Source organism: Chiloscyllium punctatum, chromosome 40, assembly GCF_047496795.1.
Source record: "Chiloscyllium punctatum isolate Juve2018m chromosome 40, sChiPun1.3, whole genome shotgun sequence".
In the NCBI taxonomy this organism is placed as follows: domain Eukaryota; kingdom Metazoa; phylum Chordata; class Chondrichthyes; order Orectolobiformes; family Hemiscylliidae; genus Chiloscyllium; species Chiloscyllium punctatum.
In genome coordinates, this window is record NC_092778.1 from 14,468,335 (window position 1) to 14,487,376 (window position 19,042).

The 19,042-nt window shown below is 44.6% G+C and overlaps 1 protein-coding gene across 13 annotated transcripts in view; it reads right to left on the bottom strand.

Annotated features, from left to right (window-relative positions):
• tnrc18 (trinucleotide repeat containing 18) overlaps positions 1-19,042 on the bottom strand; it is a 182,175-nt gene that overhangs the window by 157,800 nt on the left and 5,333 nt on the right. For 10 of the 13 annotated variants that reach the window (XM_072559342.1, XM_072559341.1, XM_072559334.1 and 7 more), the window contains exons 1-2: positions 16,784-16,948; positions 15,063-15,400 (exon numbers count right to left, since the gene is read on the bottom strand). In XM_072559342.1, the coding sequence (XP_072415443.1) occupies positions 15,063-15,264 (202 nt within the window). In that variant the 5' untranslated portion in view covers positions 15,265-15,400; positions 16,784-16,948. The other 3 variants (XM_072559332.1, XM_072559330.1, XM_072559331.1) reach the window with 3 other exon arrangements.

Consider the following 19,042-nt stretch of genomic DNA (forward strand, 5'->3'; position numbering starts at 1 on the left):
TATCACGGATTTTAAATAGTAGACTGTACAAAGCAGAATTTGAGCACAGCACACTTACAGTGAACAGATTTTTTTGTGCATTTAAGTATACTGGAAAATATCAAAATATCTTATTATTGTTGAAATAAGACACCAGTCCTCAAATGACTAAAATCCAACCAAACATTAAGAAATAGATTTCCTTCCCTCGAATCTAGCCTATCATTTGGTGTTCTTTCTAAGTAAATGGATGCAAATTTACTCTCACACACACAGGCTCTCACAGTGATATACCCACTCACACAGTCACACACAGATTCAAATAGATACAGACACTCAGTGACATTTACACATACAAACAGACATACACATAGAGACTTGGCATAAACATACAAACAAACAAAAACACACATTTCTATTCTGCAGTATTATGTTTAGCAATAAGGCTGACTTGCACAATCTTGTGTACATTTGGTGATGAGAAACAGACTCAGACTCTGTGAAATGTAAGGAACCATTCAGTGGAGTTAGCACAGCCATTAAAAACATTTTGTATCTAGTGCTGCTGTGTATTGTGCAATCTCCCAGGGGTTACAGAAAACTCAAGATGAGGCAATTAAACCTTTGCCAAGAAAGAGATTGCCTTTTAAAGCTATAACATCAGGCAAACACTGCAAGGAATCGAGCCCATGGCTGGGCTAATAAGGGACAGGAATCCCAGTTTAGCACGCAAGCAGATCATTCTGAAAAGATGTTAATATGCAAGCTGGGCCCCATCATGGACCAAAGCAATTAATACTTTTACCAGTTCTCTCAAACACCTTCCTGTCAAAACATGTCCAGGCAGTCTTCATAGACAAACAAATAAAAATTCTTGTGGACAAAAGTCTTGGTTTTCGATTTGGAGATTTTTTTCAACTCACTTAAATACAAACAAATTGGAGGATAGTCCCTACATATGTATGTACAATGTAGTACATCATGGCCTTTTGCTTGATTGAAAGAATATCTAGGACGCACTTCTATTGCTCAGGGACAGCAGATCCTATAATGTGCACAGCCTCCACTGAAGCAATAATTCCACCTTTTAAGCTACTTCTGGGACCATCAAAGTGTCATTTCGCATATGTGAGTCATCATTCCGGATTGTACACATGTTGAATATTAATCCTGTGAGAAAACGAGATTATCACACCCCACAAATATCAAACTGCATAGGGCTAACCAAAAAAAAAAATAAAATTTTGAGGTTTAAACAATTTGGAAAAAACAGTCTCACTGCCTGGATGATTCAGATGTAAAAAGAAAGTCTTTTATTGTGGCATTGTGCGGAGATATTATGTACAAACGCAGCAGTAAGTTGAAAGATGAACTACCTCGGTACTGAATCTCATATTATCCCTAGGGAATTCTGCGCTGAAGGAGTTTATGCCTTCTGTTCCACAGAATTAGTATTATACAGGCATTCGCACCTAGAAGGGATGGGGCTTTTATCAGTATTCTCCTTCTGGAACATTTGCGCACAGCTTACAGCACAGAAAATCTTATTGCTCAGAGATATAATCAAACCAATTTCAAGGAAACTTTTTGTACTTCATGGTGAGGGTAGGAATAGTTTACTTTAGTTATCAAAGGTTAGAAAATACAAATCTTAACAGGAGGAGGGATTAGTTACAATTAATGTTAGCAAAAACTATGGAAAATCTGAATTTTCAATATTGGCTTTCCAGCAACTAACATCCATGAAGACAGTCAGATTTAATTAGATAATTTCGAAAATGATTTGGAAAATTTCAGGTTGATATGTTTATCTCTCATAATTTGTGCATAATTTCGAATATGATGGAACTTTTCACGATATGCTGGTCTGAAGCAGTTATGTTTCACACAGACCAGCCTCCACATTCCCAGTAATGTTACTATTTTTCCTACACCATTGCCACATTTTATCTCATATTTAGAGATTTATTACCATTTCTGCTTTGTATCAGATAGAGATCTAATTTGTCTACTTGCAAAATATCATGACAGACAAAGTTAGAAAGAAAATCATAGTAATGAATTTCATTGTCACCTGAGACAGAAGAGGGCTTTTTTTTGGAAATTTCTCTGATTGCTTTTATGTCATGGGGTGTTAGAGTCATAGAGTGTTAGAGAGATGTCACAGATACTTTGCTGTTGACAGACACACCCCACGAACTGCTAATAAAACACGTCAGTCTTCACTTTCAAATTACCACTTTCCAAAAAAGGATGCCCTAAGACTAAAAGCTTTTGCAGGGTCTTTTCCCTCGATGGCCATTGCTCCATTCTCTACTCCCATAACCATGGCGAACTTAGGTTGAGACAGAAGTGTTTCATCTCTTAGTGCTGGTGCTTGTATTTCATTTAAAGTATATTGTGATCCTAAAATAGAACATATCTTCAAAAACAACACTCCTAAATTTCCACTAAGCTTCTGCAACACTGCCGAAACCACCACCTAAATGTACAAGGGCAACCGTGGCCTCTAAGTCACATGTCATCCTGGTTTAGCTATTTATCGCCACTTATTAACATGGGGTTAAAATCCTTCAGCTCTCCTCCTTACAGCATTGTGAGTGCACAATCACCATAAGGATGGCAATAGCACAACAGGAAAGCTCATCTTCACTTTCTCAAAAGCAAGAGGCATGGGTTCATTAATGCTGGTCTTGTTTGAGAATAGATAGAGCTTAAAAATGTGTTGCTGGAAAAGCGCAGCAGGTCAGGCAGCATCAAAGGAACAGGAGAATCGACGTTTCGGGCATAAGCCCTTCTTCAGGAAAGAATATATACTCTTGTTTAAAGCCAGTTATAATCTGTGCTAATTCAGAGATCCAAGAGTAATGCAATTTTTGGTTTAAACACAAAACTTGAATCCTCAACAATGCTAATCAATCTCTTACACTTTGCATTTCATACAAGCTTCAGGGAGAATGCACTTTAGCTGTCACTTATCTCACTATCAAGCAGTTTAGGATGAAAGTGACAGCAATGGTCATGAGGTCTGGTCTCAGCTTACCCGCACCCAACATCTAACTCTAAGTTGTATCCGCATTACTGTACAAATTCGCTCATACACCAAGTGCCACCATTTGCCATTTGTGAATTTGCAAATCTGCGCAAAACATCATGTGCACCATTTTGCCCATTGTGCGTTCAAAGTTTTCTTATCCACAATCTTCTGAAAAAGACAGAAGCAAACTTATGAGTTAATGTCAAAAGCTGGAAAAAAGTCCTGAATGAAAGTAAAAGAACTAAAATACAGAAGGTGCCCATGACATACTGCATAGTGCTTCCTGAAAGATAAAGTGTGTACTGTATGGGTGCGTCATCTGCCTTTTGGCTTACTGGAGTGTTTACATGTTGGTTTTCACTGTTGTTACAATCATCACATCCTGCTGGAGAGCTTTAGAATAAAGGTGAGTGTGGCCATTTTTATACATTTATGTTATTAAATAATTTAACCAGTGGGATGTCTTTATACATGTCATAAACTTGATTTTTGTCATCTTTTATCTTCTAATACATGTTGTGCACATCAATGTTTTGGCTGGTTGGAATTTATCCAACTGACTCACATTGGAAAATAAGTCCATTGCTTGTGAATTCATTGCTTGTGAGGTTCATTAAGAACATTACCTCTGCAAATGGTGAGCCTTTACTATGCTACTTTGAGTTCACATCAGATGGAGTTTAACTTCAGGTCAATGTGGATTGGCATGATAGAAGTACCTCTCGGGCAATTTTAAGCTTCATCATGGTATAACACTAGTATTATAACGGAGCCAGATGAGGACCACAGAGTTCGATTTATAAGCACCTACGTAGAACTGCAGTTCGCAGTGTAACGCCGGTCATACCTTCAGAGAATTACAGCTCCCACTAGAATTGAATTGAAACTAATTACACAGCTGGATATTTTTTTGCCTAGACTTTACCTGCATAAATGAACCAATGAAACATTATCTTTTTTGCCAAGTATACTAAGGTAAAATTAAGGAGCATTCCAAGTTATTAACATTTAGTTTGACATCAGCAATATCTCCGCAACATGAAAAACCCTGGAGATGGAAACATGAAGACAAGCTGTGGATTTTAGGTCGAGCTGGTGTAAATGGTGCACTAAAGAAAAAAGCACTTGCAATGTGTCTTCTATTGATCGACCCTGTGACTTATTTCTAAATGTAACGTGAGTTTGAGAGGTAGGGTATTACCATGGTTTTCATTTCATTTGATCTGAAATGGGTTAAAAATACACCGCAATGCTACACTAGGCTGAGGTGGACAGATAGTGCATTGATTCCTACTTAATCTGTGTCGACAGTTAAAATGTGAATCTATGGCAGTGGACTTAGAGGCATTGGAACTACAAACACCTCTCCCCATACCGTACCCTCTGATTAAAAAAAAAAGAGCCCCTCATCCACTTAAATGGACCAACCATTTTCAAAGTGAGCACACAGACGGGTCCCTCTCCCCTCTCCAAAGCAATGCACCAAAGAGATAAGACAATCTGCTGACTCTGAGCTAATAAAAGGCCCAGGAAAGAAGAACCCTCAGCGTTTTCGCCTTTCCAAGTTATGGATTGGCACGCATTTCAAACAGATTTATACATTATTCATTGTTTTCTCCTCTCTCTATAACTCCGGTCAAAGGATTTGAAGAGGGGGTGGGGATGGTAGTGGTGCTGGGTTGGAGGCGAGGCGTTGGTGGTGGTGGGGGGGGGGTGAGGGTTGGTGGAACAGAGAGGCTTAAAGAAATTGCAACGAGGGATTTGAGCGCAGGGGGCTGTGGACTGTAATGAAGTGACGGGGCTGTCAGGCTGGAATCTGCCTTGTGTCTCTCTAAAAGCGAGTCTGGACCGAGGGGAGAGCCACCAGCAGTCAGCCTGACTCAATCATTTGAACTGATAACATAAAAGCTCCAAGAGCCAGCTGTGGAAGTGTGCACCCTGTACAGAATCGAAAGACTTGTTTTATTCCCCCTTGACATTATTATTACATGTACATAAAATTATAAAATTCTACTGTTGCCAAAATGCTCTTAAATGTACATCTAGACTTCATCACATATACAGTCCCAGAGAGAAAAGCTTCCATCTCCCCATCAGTGTTAGCCTATCATTCACTTTCTATTAATACTGCACTGTTAGCATGGGTTCAGCACATCGTTCTTTTTGGCTTGAGCATAAGGAAAAGAGTTTTTTTTTGTATTCCACACAAGGATGGTTTCAGCAGTGGGTTAAGACAGGAGGTATGAAGTGCACAACAGATCGTGTTTCCTATGGAGCTCTCGGTTTCTCGGAGTTTACACAGTTATAACGTGCTTTCTTACTATCTTAGAAACATTGACTTATCCCAAAGCTGGTGAATGGGAGTGGGCTGGGGAGCAAACTTATCATTGAAATCTCACCTTGAACACCCCTTCCCAGAAAAAGAAAACTAAAACAGGATGTATCAGAGTGAGGTTTGGCAGAGTGTATTTCCCCAGGGTTGGAGGGAAATTGCAGCCAGATTCTGCTCCCCGGGCCCCGCTCTGAAGGAAGGCAGGGACATCAGGCTGTTCTGTCGCTTCTCCTTCGCCTGCAGTGAGCTAACCACAAGAAGCGCTTTACAGCTGCAAGCTGCTACTCCGTTACTTAAACCCCACCACCCAACACACAGATACACCTGCCCTGGATTTATTAAAACAATTCCGAGCACTCAGAAACGGTGTGTCGGAGTTGCTCCAGACTGCTAAAAACTCACAAGTGTGTTTCCCACACAGAAACCTCGTACACCAGCCGTTACTCACAGCAACAAGACTCCTTCATTTATAATCGGCGAAACACAATAAAAAAGCAGAGTGATTCGGCCACTGACAAAGCTGCGGGAGCTTTGCAATTTGCTCAAGATATGGTGTTTCTCGTGAATTATAGATTTTTTTTTTCTAAAATTATAACATCTGCAGCTTACAGCGTTGACAGGTGCGAGAAGTGCTCAGGCATATTCCGCCCCCATTCCCACATCCACAAGCCAGTAGGAAAAAAAGGGAGATGGAATGATAGTGAAGCGCACTGCTCTGCTTAAAGCACAAATTTCAGTCATTCCGTCAAAAGACCTGGCTGAGGGCAGCCAGGGAGTTTAAATGGTTGATTACAACATCAATGTCAGACTTAAAATGGGAGAAAGGGGTGGATATGGTCCCAGGATGAAAAGTCAACTTTCAAACGGGTGGGATTTATTTTGTTAAAAGTAAAGTTGGAACCTTACTTAAAAAAAGACTATTCAAAGTCATTTGCACGCCTGTGAAGGCGATCAGGGTTTGATAGTTCAGAGAATGCGGTGTATTGCTTTAATTGATGTTGTGGGTAGCTTGTGTAAAAGGCCCCCAGAAACCACGAGAACGCTGACAAACACATCTTTCATATAATTCACTGTCCACAATTGACGCGGCCACTGTTCACCTACACACACATACATTCTTACCACTGCCAAAGTCAGTCCCCTTTTCACTCCTGCACACACCCACCACCTCCCTAAGACTGGGAGAGGGCTGGTCAGATCTGGTGAAACACAGGTGACCCCTTAAGTTTGGATCTTAAAGATACAGAACTCGCCCACCACACACACACACACATACACACATCCACAGACATACACACCCATAGACGTACACATACAGACACACCCACAAACACATCCACAGACATACGCACACACACACAAGTACGGACATAGACGCACACAAACACAGACACACACTCCTTCAGTCAGTTGTGATGATGACTTTATACCTTCCATGTATTTGAAGAAATTCCTGTCTGGGGCCTATGCTGAAAGCTGAATGAAAAACATTGGCATTGACTGGATAGTAAGATGGGCTGTGGACCGGGTGGTGGCAGAAAGCCCCCTTTAACCAGCAACACCTCAGAAAATAACCAAGGGAGCGTGAGTAAAGCCTGATCATAATTACGGGGTTAGCAGCAACTCACTAACAGCAAAAAAGAGATCGCCTTTGGGAAATAGGGAGTGTGACTCGCTTTTAAAAAATACAATCAAGTGATCCTTACAGATCAGAACATATAAAAATGTCTCAATTCCATTCCATCATGTTTCAAATAGTGGAGAACATGAGTCAACGTTCCTATCAATGTAAAACCTTATAGAAACCATGCTCACTGCAATGTCCACATGTATTTTTTCTTTAATATGATCTAGACGCTGGGTCATCCCATCCAAGGTTAATCTCTCTGGTTTACAGAGATGGGGCCAACAGAACCCCACCTTTCTCCACTATTAGTGATCTCTCCACGTCCTCGGTTACTCTCCCAGTGCCCACCCCTCTCCCTTACCAATGAGAATGTTACACAGTCTTATGGTACTGTACACGATAATGGGTCTCCATAGAAACACCGCTGTTAAAGGAGATGAATATTTAACAAGACCTGACATACAATTTCTCTCCCACTGGCACTTTGTCAGAGCGTGTAAAGGGTCACCAAACCCCTCCAGTGCTAATCCCCATCCAGCTCAGTCTGGAACCACAGCATGCCCACCACTTCCAAACCCCACACAGGGGCAAATCCTGGCACTGCCATTGTTCCAAACCAACTGAAAAAAATCAACAGGGCAACCACCAACCTTGACTTTAGTGTCTTTTAATGAGGCTCTGACCAGCTTGTGATCGATTTGGTTCAAAATCCTTTGCTCTCCCTCTGTAACTGTAACCCAAGGACTGAAGTAGTTCAAGAAGGCAGCTCACCACCACTTTCACCAGGGCAACTAGGGAAGGGCCAGAACTATGTGCTGAGGGATTCACTGAAGTTTGGGACAGCTGTCGCCAAGGTGCAGTGGGGAAAGGCCACTGTCTATGGTCTTCCTGCTAAAGTTAAGTGAGGGTCCATATAGTTATGGGACCCTCCTTGTACCTCAAATGCATGCAAACATAATCTGGTTCAAGTAACAGATGCGTTCAGATGTTTGGATATAGTCAAACCGAAATGTGTTTGTGACTATGTATATACACAAAGTTCTATTTTTGTAAATAAAGCATATTTTTAAAATTAAAATACATCTAAGGACAGACGGTAAATGCTAGCCCAGCCAGAATACCCACATCTCATTCAGGAATTTTTTAAAAAAGACAACTTTGGACTTACAGGCTATGTTCTTATTCCTAAGCCTCTTTAAGAGGGTGAGAAGTGTCGGGAGAGTTTTGGCAGAGTTTGGGATTTTTGTTCAAGGTGGATGAGGTCTAACGCAAAGATTTTCTCAATGGCTGTAAATCCGCCTGCCTCCCCACCCCGTGTTTTGCGAGTCACCTGGCCGCCCTTGTGAATGGAAGTCCAGCACAGAGAGCAATGGGTGAAGCTAGTTAGTGTATGACAAGGACTCCTGAGTCTATGCGAAAGAGGGGGGATTCCTGTAACCTTTTGGACAAAGCACTCTTGGAATGTATGCCTTGGTTTCCAGACACAGGCGGAGATTTGCTCGGTTGTTCTCAGTAACAAAACCCAAGTGTTGCCGGGAACCACCCAGAGGTGATAACATAATCGAAATATAAGAAAATATCGGGGGAGGGGGCGAACAAAGTTCTCTGTCACCTCTTATCATTTCTAGTTAATTATTCACGCAACGCGGACAACAAGCTGGTCAGAGGACTGACTGGAGATAAAATCTCCCCGAAAAAACAACGGGAATTTCATTAATGTTTGTGAACCACAGTAAATCTAACACAAATTCCCCACCCACTCTGCACAGTGAAGCTTTTATTCCTCACCGGGACAAGGTTCCTTCTTGTGTTGGAGGGAACAGGGTTGGTTGGAGCAAATATGCTCTTTAGCTGTTCATTCGAAGGTGTTTACCAGGTCACCTCTCCACCACACCACCACTCCCCCAACGCCCAGGGAGAGACCCTGAAATGTCACAAAGGGACTGCTGCTGGGATTAAACAGCACAGGCCACTCGGCCCGTCAGCTCCATGGCGGCTCTTTGCAAAGGAGAGTGAGTAACCCGCTGCCTCGCAGCCACAGGGGTTTCAGGGAAGTTACCAACTAATTGTGGTTTGTAAAATGCCCAAGAGAGCTCCGTCTGGTGAAAAGGATTTCAAGAAGAGAATGCAAACGTTTTAAGTGCAGCTCTGAGTGAGCCAAAGATTGAAAATTGTTGTGTTTCTTTTTCCTCTTTCTTCCGTGCCCCCCTGCATCTTAAACCAAGTCAGTGTTCCCCCCCCCCCCCCCCCCCCCAGGATTACAACCATCCGTCTTTATCCCCCTCCCAAACATGCGGAGCCAGTCAGAGAAGGCAAAGGTTACATCCACTCAATCTTTCAGAAGGAATCCAAAGGAAATTAAATCTTACTTAGGTTTTAGTAATTTTTTTTGGTTGGGGGAGGGGGGGGAAGCGTGGGTTTTGCTATTGTAATTGACACGAAATCCACCCAAAGTGAAACAGCATTAAGCTACAGCATCTAGAAATGAGCTCGGTTCACTGGCCAAATTGACTGGAGTGAAATTGACAAATTCCCGGTTGTTTTGAATGGGCTGTGGACGGTTTCATATATTTTCTTTTAAACTTCACGGCCAAATGAAACTTTCCTGGTGCAAATGTAAAAATACATTTAACCCCGTGACAAGTGAGCAAACTTAAAATGGGCATTTTACAAGGGACCACAGAATAATCTGGATTATTCAGGATCAACCAACAGTTTACACTCCACGACCCCCCCCCCCCCCCCCCCACAAGAAACAAATTTGCAGTAAGGCACAAGGAAGTGTTTTACGGATTATTTGGCGGAGGGCAAGGAATTGATGCTCAGTTATAATCAGTCCTGGGTAACTTTGAAAGAAGGTCACGTAACACAGGCCAGTGCCAGGCTCCCTTTAGGTTCGAGCTCATTCTCGGGAGAGGAGACTCGCTAACGGGATGGGGTGCTGTTACAAGGGAATTGCATCTACTTATTGACCGGCTGAGTGAAAGTCCAGACTGAATCTCCAGGCGAACGAAGGAAAATAAGTGCAAACATAGATTTAAAAAAAAAACAACTTGATGTTGGTGTGTTGCCACTGACACGGAAAGCACATACATTCAGCTTGTTGTGAATGGGATATTAGGGCACAGGAGAGAGACTGGCGTCCAGTTCGGAGAGAGAGCCCAGCCTCCTGTTTAATGTCTGGGTTTCCAGCTCGCTGTCGAGTCCGTAACTGCTTTCAGGTTTGTGGGTGTGTGTGTGTGTGTGTGTGTGAGAGAGAGAGAGAGAGAGGAGGAGGATTCCCCTTGCTATCCACCACAAGGCTGCTCAGAGTCCGGCTCTAGCCCTTCTCAGAGGGCCTCCTATTTCCCTCCTTATGGGCCTTTACACCCCCCCCTCCCCCCCCACCCCGCTCCCCCCAAAGTTAGGAGGCCAAGCGGCTCTCTGCTCGGGTTACACACAAAGCACCGCTCTAAGGGCAGTGTTCACCCTGAGGCAAGTGCCTGGCATTACCCGAAACCATCGCCAAAGCCCCGTCTGAGCCCTTCAGCCTCATGAACTTGCCGAATAGGATCTTCGGGGGAATCGGCACCGTCTCCTGGATTCACACCGCCTGCAATTCGCTTGCTCGATAGAAACTTTGAAGTTTAGAGCCCAGGAGGCAGTGGGACATCTGCCTATCCATTTATTTCTATCGCCTTATCTATTTCTCTATCCATCTATCTAGCTAGCGCTCCCAATCTATCCATCTATCAATCAATCTATATGTTTATCTTTAATTTTAATTATTTTTTTTTTCAGTGTGATGACTCGCATCGGGTTAAACCTGCGGCAGATGAATATTTTTGAAAGCGCTCAAACTATAATCTGCAGCCATTCGGACCTATTTCTCTGATCTTGTCTTGGGCGAATTACCACCCCCAATCCTCCCTCGGTCTTTCTCTTTCAGGGTACTGCTCAGTCAGCGTTCAGTTTGGGGACGGTATGATCGAAGGGGGGAGGGGGGGGGGCACGCTGTCGGCACCCCGAAAAATCACAAACAAACCGGGGGCCACCGCTCTTTGGCAAGCAAGGGGAGAGGAAGGAGCAGCCATCGGGCAGAGCTGAGCGATGACTAGGGGCTGGCTCTGTGTCAGCTTGTGTGTATGTGTATGTGTGTGTGTATATGTGTATGTGTATGTGTGTGTACGAGTATGTGTGTGTGTGTGTGAGTATGTGTATGTGTGTGTCTGTGTGTATTTGTGGATGTGTATGTGTGTGTGTATGAGTATGTGTGTGTCTGTGTGTATGTATGTGTGTATATGTGGATGTGTGTGTGTACGAGTATGTGTGTGTGTATGTGTGTGTATAGGAGTGTATGTGTGTGTATAGGAGTGCCTGTGTGTGCGTAAGAGTGTTTCTATGTGTCTGTCTGCGTGCGAATGTGTCTGTCTCTGTGTTTGGTTATATCTGTGTGTGTGTGTATTTCTCTGTGTTTGTGTGTGTGTGTTGGGGGGTGGGGGCCGCTCCATTTACAACACCCCACCCCCCTTAACATGCCCCTGAGCAGATACAAAATGAAACTGGATTAAAGGGTGCCCTGGTCCGGGCAAAAGCAGCAGCCGCCCCGGACTCAGTCAGTCAGCACCCCCCCCCCCCCCCACACACATCCCCGGCAGACCGGAGGCTGCAGCATGGAATAGCGGCTACGGCCGAACACTTCACCCCGAAACGCCGGCGCCAGAGCCTGGACACACTCCCCTGCTACACCCCCACCCCAAGTCAAACATACAACAGACTCTCTGTAATGTACCAGGCAGAGGTTTCAAACACGGGGGTAGTCGGATTATATATAGTCTCGCTGGTCACGCGGAGAAGTGGAACTGGTCTTGGGGGCACAGGTTAAACTTTTAACAGCGTTGGACCCAAATAAAACACGGAAGGCAACGTTGGCCCTGAGCAACCGGCTTGGAAACCAACTCCCTTTCCTCGTCAAGGCCGTGTTGGCTCAAATAGCACTGAATGTTTGCCTGAAGGCTATGTGTTGGGAATACTGGGGGGGAGATTCAAGGCCGCTGGCAGGGGTATGGGACTGTGAGCGACATTTCCACTGAGTTAGCCTCTCTTCAACGTTAAGATGCCTCTCTCAAAGCAGAAAAATGACTTGACATTCTCTTCCAAATCGACAGCAGCCGAACTTAAGTTTCCCAACACCCTAGAACACTGTCAAAGGACCCACCAAAGTGCAGATGAGACCCGCACATTTCCCGCAATCTCGGAAATAGGGTCGGGGACCCTTTCTGTTTTGTTGTACACAGCGGGTCACGTCCACAAGTCTTCGGAAAGACCCATTTATTTCGCATATCACGCCCGCGTATATTTGGAGCGAATCAATCACTGTTGTGAGCTGGGAGTTCGCGCTACAAATCGGTCCTCCCTTAGCTAGTGCTATTGACCAGAAATACCAGGTTTTTTCTCTCTCTCTCCTTTAATTTTAACGCCCAACCACCTTCCCACGGCAAATCGGCCAGTGTCTTTAATTGTAACTTAAAACCGTTGCCCATAATTTAATATTTAAAAAGCCATTAAGGTAATGCGATGGAGCATATGGACCAGGAAAGCTGTTCACAGTAACTAACGAAGCTCGAAAATCAAACTCTATGAGTTTCTTTTAAAAGCCCAGTATACACTGGCCTCCCTTACAACCCTGTAAGGCAGGCATACTCAAAATTGCACACTTAATGCTAACACTTCAGTTAGCAATTGCTGCTTTCCAGTAAGCTTTACTGAGCAACTCATTCCGTTTCATATTTGGTGTTAATCTAAGCAAGAGTACAATCAAGGCTTTAGCCCCGAGTACGAACAACGCAGGGTTCGAAGTTTCAACTCTCCCTCTCTTATCTCTCGCACACATCAGTCAATCTCAGCATGGCTCTAACTAAACAGCTGAGAGAAAAAAAAACTAAACGTCCCCCGTTAAACGGCAGTTTTCCAACAAGACTTGCTAACCTTGCTTTTTTACACGAGCTTGGGACCGGGTGGAGAGCACTTGGGGGAATGTGGTCCGTCAGGGACGCGGGTGCGCGCGTTTCAACTTGAGGCTTGCAGGAGGTTTGATGGTTGGCTTGTGGGGTTTGGAAGCGAAAGCCACAAACACACACAGAGACACGTACACCTACACACACAGACACATACACACACACACACACACACACACAGACACATACACACAGACACACACACATTGCAGACGGGTAACTCCAACTGGGTCACAGCGAAACGCAGCGAAGCGAGGCCCGCCAGCTAAACTCAACCCTTTTGTGTTCCTTTTTTAACCCAATGCTCCAGAAAGAGCTGTAAATGGCTGACAATCTGATCGAACAGATCCCGGGCAGGGGGAATGGACGGGAAGACTGCAACTTTGAACACAGCTCTGGAGAGCTGGTGGTTACTTGTGTCTTTTTTTTAAAAAAAATGTGATGGTATCAGCTCAGGAAAATGGGTCCAAGTGAACCAAGGGCCTGATTCTAAAACCCACGAGCAAGCGTTCACTTTGAAGGCGTGTATGGTCTCTGCTGTTGTGAATGTGGAGATTTGCCGACCAGGCGTGTTTCTCTACGTTGAGACGCTGGGGTCATTGTTTTTTTTCACGGATGCTCCTACAAAGGTGAATCTGCATAATCGTAATTAAAACTAACAAGCGTGAATATCTGACAATTTACATTCTTGGGATGGGGGGATTGGGGAGTCAACTAGGCCCAGTTTCTCCAAGAAGGATTTGCAATTCATTTCAGCAACTAGAGTGCACCTTAATCTCTACCACCAACACCCAGCCCCAGTTATACCCCCACAAGCGAACAGCTTTGACTGTACTCGGCTTTGCAATGTCAGAGGTTTCTGTCTGGCGTTCACTGGCATTGCACTCTCTTGAGCACAGTCGCCCCGGGCCGAGAACACGGCTCCTCAAACCCACGGCGCCCACACTAACCCTGACACGCACTAACACCAGCCCAAACTCAGGACGATTTCCCGCTTGCGTTTGTCTGCCGCGAGTAGATTTACTACCAATAGGAACGGCATTGTTAAGGGACAACTCATCCAAGGGCAGAACCGGCGGGGTGTTTACTCGAATTTACTGCGTTCAAATTGCTTCCCTATTTTTAACTACTGAACCTCACTGACACTATCCCTGTCAGATCAGCTGGTAAAGATTTTAACCATGTTGTTCTCTCTCTCTCTCTTCCCCCTGTTGTTGACTTTCTCTCTGCGCTTTTAAAATGCATTTTATCGACAATGTTTTTTTGCGTGCCTCTTAGAAAAAGGAACCAACGGGCCCACACGCTTTGAAGGGAGTGAGGGGGAACTGGTCTCAACGACAGGAATAAAACGTTCAGTACCACTTCCCAACCAAACAGCACGTTAGATGCAGTTACAGGGGAACACTCCTCGCCTGCTACACGTTAAGAGAGAGGATTTTTTAAAACAAAAAGTCCCAACTGTTCCCAAAACCTGTCCACAGCTCGCGCCGTGTGTCAGAACATCTTCTCCCGAGATGGAGCTAAACTTCACCGCAGAGCGCTGCTTTAACCTGATACCTTCCCACTAGCGACAACCTCAAAGCTATCTGAAAAGCTCTTGGCTCCTACCAACAGAGGAAAAAAAGAGCGAGGGAGCGGGGTGTTGCTTCTACATAACCATCAGAAACTCCCAGTCTTTGCTGGCAGGGGAATGGGGGGGTAATTCAACTTGGAATGTCCTTAACATTTGAGACAGAGAGAATCAGAAACAGCGGATTACACCCGACAAGATAATGGATCTTTGACCGACTCTGAGTTTGCCTGTTCACGATTATTTGGTTTCAGTGTTAGCACAGTCTACACACCTAGCTGGGCTCATTGTGTGTAAAAACGTGTCGTTTGCTAAACTTTTAAGACCCGCACAATCCCCGACCCTAACCAGTGCCCCCGGTTAAGATAGACCATCTCGTGCACTTCGCAAACTCTCGTGGTTTTGAAAAATCATTGGTTTAAAAACAGACTTCCAACAGCGCTAACACAAGACAGGGAAAGAAATAAAGACAAATAAAGTCGAACAGAATGACGAGAGAGAATCGAAAAGGGCTGACTCACCCGAATGGCCGTGCACCGACACCGGGGACGAGAGGTACTTGGCCGGCGGCAGGTGAGTGCCGAGCGCCGAGCTCATGTGGCCGCCGGACGGGGCGATTCTGCTGGCCTGAGCGGCTACCCTGTGCGCCTCCATGCCCAGGCTGGTCAGCAAGGGCGACGGGACATGGACTGCCCGGTGGTGGCCGAAGTCTCTGCCATCCATAATCGGAATCCTCCCCAACTTGGTTCCGGAACAAACCGTCCCAACCCACCCTTCCCCAAAACGTTCAAATTCAGGCTACAGCGCCTGGCTTTCCAAAGGTATGGTCAGGATTCCTCCGAGACATTTTGAACGGCATCTGTACAGAAAGAGAGCCGAAATATTACTTTAAAAAATAATATTAACTCTTCATCGCGAACGGCTACCCAACCATGCGGACTCTGGTTCATAAGAAAACATTATGAGTCTAAGGACATAAATTAACTCAAAACATCGCCCCTCTGTTGATCTTCTTTCTTAAGAAGAAATTTCAATTCAGCCTAACGCTACTGTTGCCCGGTCTTTCAAAAAACCTCCTCTTTATTTATACAAACGTTTACTTAATTCTCGAAATTAAACCCTGCCTCACCTTTCATTGAATAACCCCAACATGAATTGCTTTTAAAACGCTTCAATGGGGAATGTATCCCCCAGCATTAAAACAAAACTGAGAAAGGGGATTTCTTTTAGCTGCAACTAATCCTCCCGCCTTTATTTAAATTTATAGCCCCCCGACTAAATGCTCGGAGTGTTGGTACATCTGCCTGCTATTGATGATCGTGTTAAAAAAAACAGCCAAGAGTAAATACCAGTCCCTTTCCACACACAAAAAAACAAAAGTAATTACATTCAGCAGCTAAAGGCAATCATTCAAAATTATAATTTTCCACGTGCTTTTAAAACATTTTAAACCAATTTAGCCTTCACATGTTCAATTTCAAAAATGTCACCAAGAGGTAAATGCAGACACAGAGTAACTCTATGTATCTGCTCACTGCAGTTGTTGGTAAGAAAGCTTATTTTAAAAATAAATAACGTTTATCCCCTCGTCATTTAGCTCAACAACTCCAATTCCCACATCTCGTCCCCGGTTGACTGTGTTTCCTTCTGAAAGCGCGTATTACTGCGTTTCCAATGCGAGTTTCCAAAAAAAAATCCCAAGTTCATTTACAAATGACTGATGTAGCCCGATACACGGTGCAGAAACACGAAGGTATCCGACCGAGGCACTAAAATTCTCGTCGGTTCACCGCGAAAGTTATTCCTCTCCCTACCCCGCGGAAAAATAAACTAGAAGCAGAGACATTAACTAAAACCATCCTTGGATATGAATTTTCAAAAAAAAAATTATCGAGTTAGGCTCGGCCAACTGAATCCTTGAATTTCCTAGCTTCGGTCAGTATTTTGTGGCATGGTTTAAATCCTGATTTTAATTAAAAACAGTCAGTTGATCAAAGTCTAACATTGACTGCAACCACCCCCCCCCCTTTACGTTTGATAAAATGGAACTTATTTTACTTTCAGATAACTCCAAACCTTGCTACGCCTCCACATTTGGCTATTTTTCACTTGCCTTCAGCGAAAAAGTCAGACTTATTTCTAAAAGAGTCGCCCATTTGCTCCGAGAGTCTCACTCGGCGTTACTTAAGCGGAGTGGAATACAGCACGAGTTTAACGCCAGACATCAAACAAACAATCCAACCTCTGTTCCAGGGATGTCTAGTGTCCAAGTGAATCTGACTTCCCAATCAAAACTTGAGCGAATGCGCCCGGAATAATGGTTTGCAAGCCTTCCCATTACTTCACATCGTTACAAACACGCTTGACTGTGCAATAGTTTAGAGAAAGGAGGGGAAGCGGAGACGCAAAACTTTACTCACGTCTTTGGACGATGCAGACTGCTAAAGCAGAACTCCCCCACCCCACCCCACCCCACCCTCCCCCCCCCCCCAGTTTTGTTTTAAGTCCAAGTTTTAGGTGAAAGGAGATTGTGGGATCGCCATGCAGAAAACAAAATACACAACATAACACAAAAAAAACCTCTTTCAGTTCCTGCCAGTCTCCCAAACTCTCTTTTTGCAATGAAATCCACATTGTTTGCCCCGCGCCTGCCCCCTTGTCAATCACTCCGTGTCAATACGCCGGCCATTGGCTGACACGCCTGTCCATCAACTCATGTAAACACGCCTCTGATTGGCTTGAGGCCAGCATTCAGCCCCCCCCCCATCCCCCGACGCGACGTCCCTGAAAAACCAATTAGAAAGTGCGGGAGGTTTCAAGGCGATCCTTTGTCCGCCAGTGAACGGTTACAATAGGGCTCCGAGTGGCACCGTTTCCAGGCTCCCCGCACTCCTCTGGTGAATGATCAAAATAGTAATCAGAAGCTGGCGAGAGGTTTCAAGCTCCCCCCCATCCACAATGCCTGGGCCGTGTGTGTTGTTCCATGCTCACCACCAGCCCCACCCCCCCACCCCGCCTTCCTCGAGCGGTTTCAAGTTGCCCCCGTTCCCCAACACTAGGAGAGGGACTAAAATAGTAATGAGCTCCCCCAGCGCCAGGGGAATCGCCGTCTGAATGTGTGTGTGTGTGTGTAAGGAGCTTATCTGAATATCTCCCAGGCACGATCGCGCCTCGCCAGAGAGAGAGAGAGAAAAACAACTTCTGGACGCCTTGTCAACATTGTGTTTGTCTCAAATTGGCGACAGGACCGAGATAGAAGCGAGAGGGGGAACAAAATAGGGGGAGAGGAGAGAGATTAGGGGGTAGGGAGGGATAATAAATGCGGGGTGACTGGCGGCAGCAGAAGATTGTGAATGATCAATGCAACAGGATTGAGTGACAGCTTCTTTCCAAATTATTTCCCCCGCCCTTCCCCTCTCCTAATAGGGAGAGAAAAGTTGCTATTGTTTGTTTTAAATACTAGAAAACTGCTTGTAATTAAATGCAGTTTCTGTGTGTGTGTCTGTGTGCGTGTACCAAGGATACTAAAAGCAATTGGTTACGTTTAGCACGCCGTGTGATTTCTCTCTCTTCCCCCACCACCACCCCACCCTCTTTTTCCTGTTTTTTTTCACAGTCTGTGTGACTCATTGTTTTAAACACTCGGATGCAACCGAAGCTGTAATCTGATTAGGTATGTACAATCATAAATCGCCTGGTTAGTAACGTGCATGTGTCTTTGAGGACAGCGATTGCTTTCAGTCGACGAGAAATTCGGTTGGGAATGTATTATTTGGAAACTTCAGTGTGTCCTGTGTGCAGCTAGCAAGGAATACTGGAGCCGTCTGATTTAATACAGTGCGATTGTTTGGTCATTGATCTGGGAGCCATGTTGAGGAATGAAGGGCAAACTGCAAGGTTACTTCAGTATATTTATTGTCCCGTGTGTTTATCAGGCAGCCATTTAGTTTGGAGTTCGCCCTTGAGTTAAAGGCTATTTTCGTTTTTAAAAATATACTATTTGCAAAACGCCGTGTCCGTGTAGCATTTACCAGCGAGTTACAGTTCGCCGCCAAATGCATTCCCTGACTGATATTAACCACACGTGGCAGGGAGCTGGAGTTTACAATCGCCTCACATCTTTGTGTGTGTGGGGTGGGGGTGGGGAATGGATTTGGAAAAATCCCAACTCGTGGACTTTTTCCCCCACCCCCCCCCTAGTTTACACAATACATTCCTTTTCCCTACGTGTCGCATACCACAAATAGCTTTCACTTTTATATATAGACTTTTTGTGTGTGTGTGCCCCCCCCAGAAAAAAAAACACGCCCAGCATGTAAATTCAAATCGTTGCTTGGTAATGATTCCGCACAACTTAAAGTTGAGAGGATAGAAAGTGCTGGAAAACAGGCTGCGCCCAAAGTCAAAATTTGATGATTTACTCGGGGGGGGGGGGGAAGACTTTTTTTAGGAGGTTAACGCCGTTCGATAAACGTTTGAGGGGATTTTGTATATTTTCAGA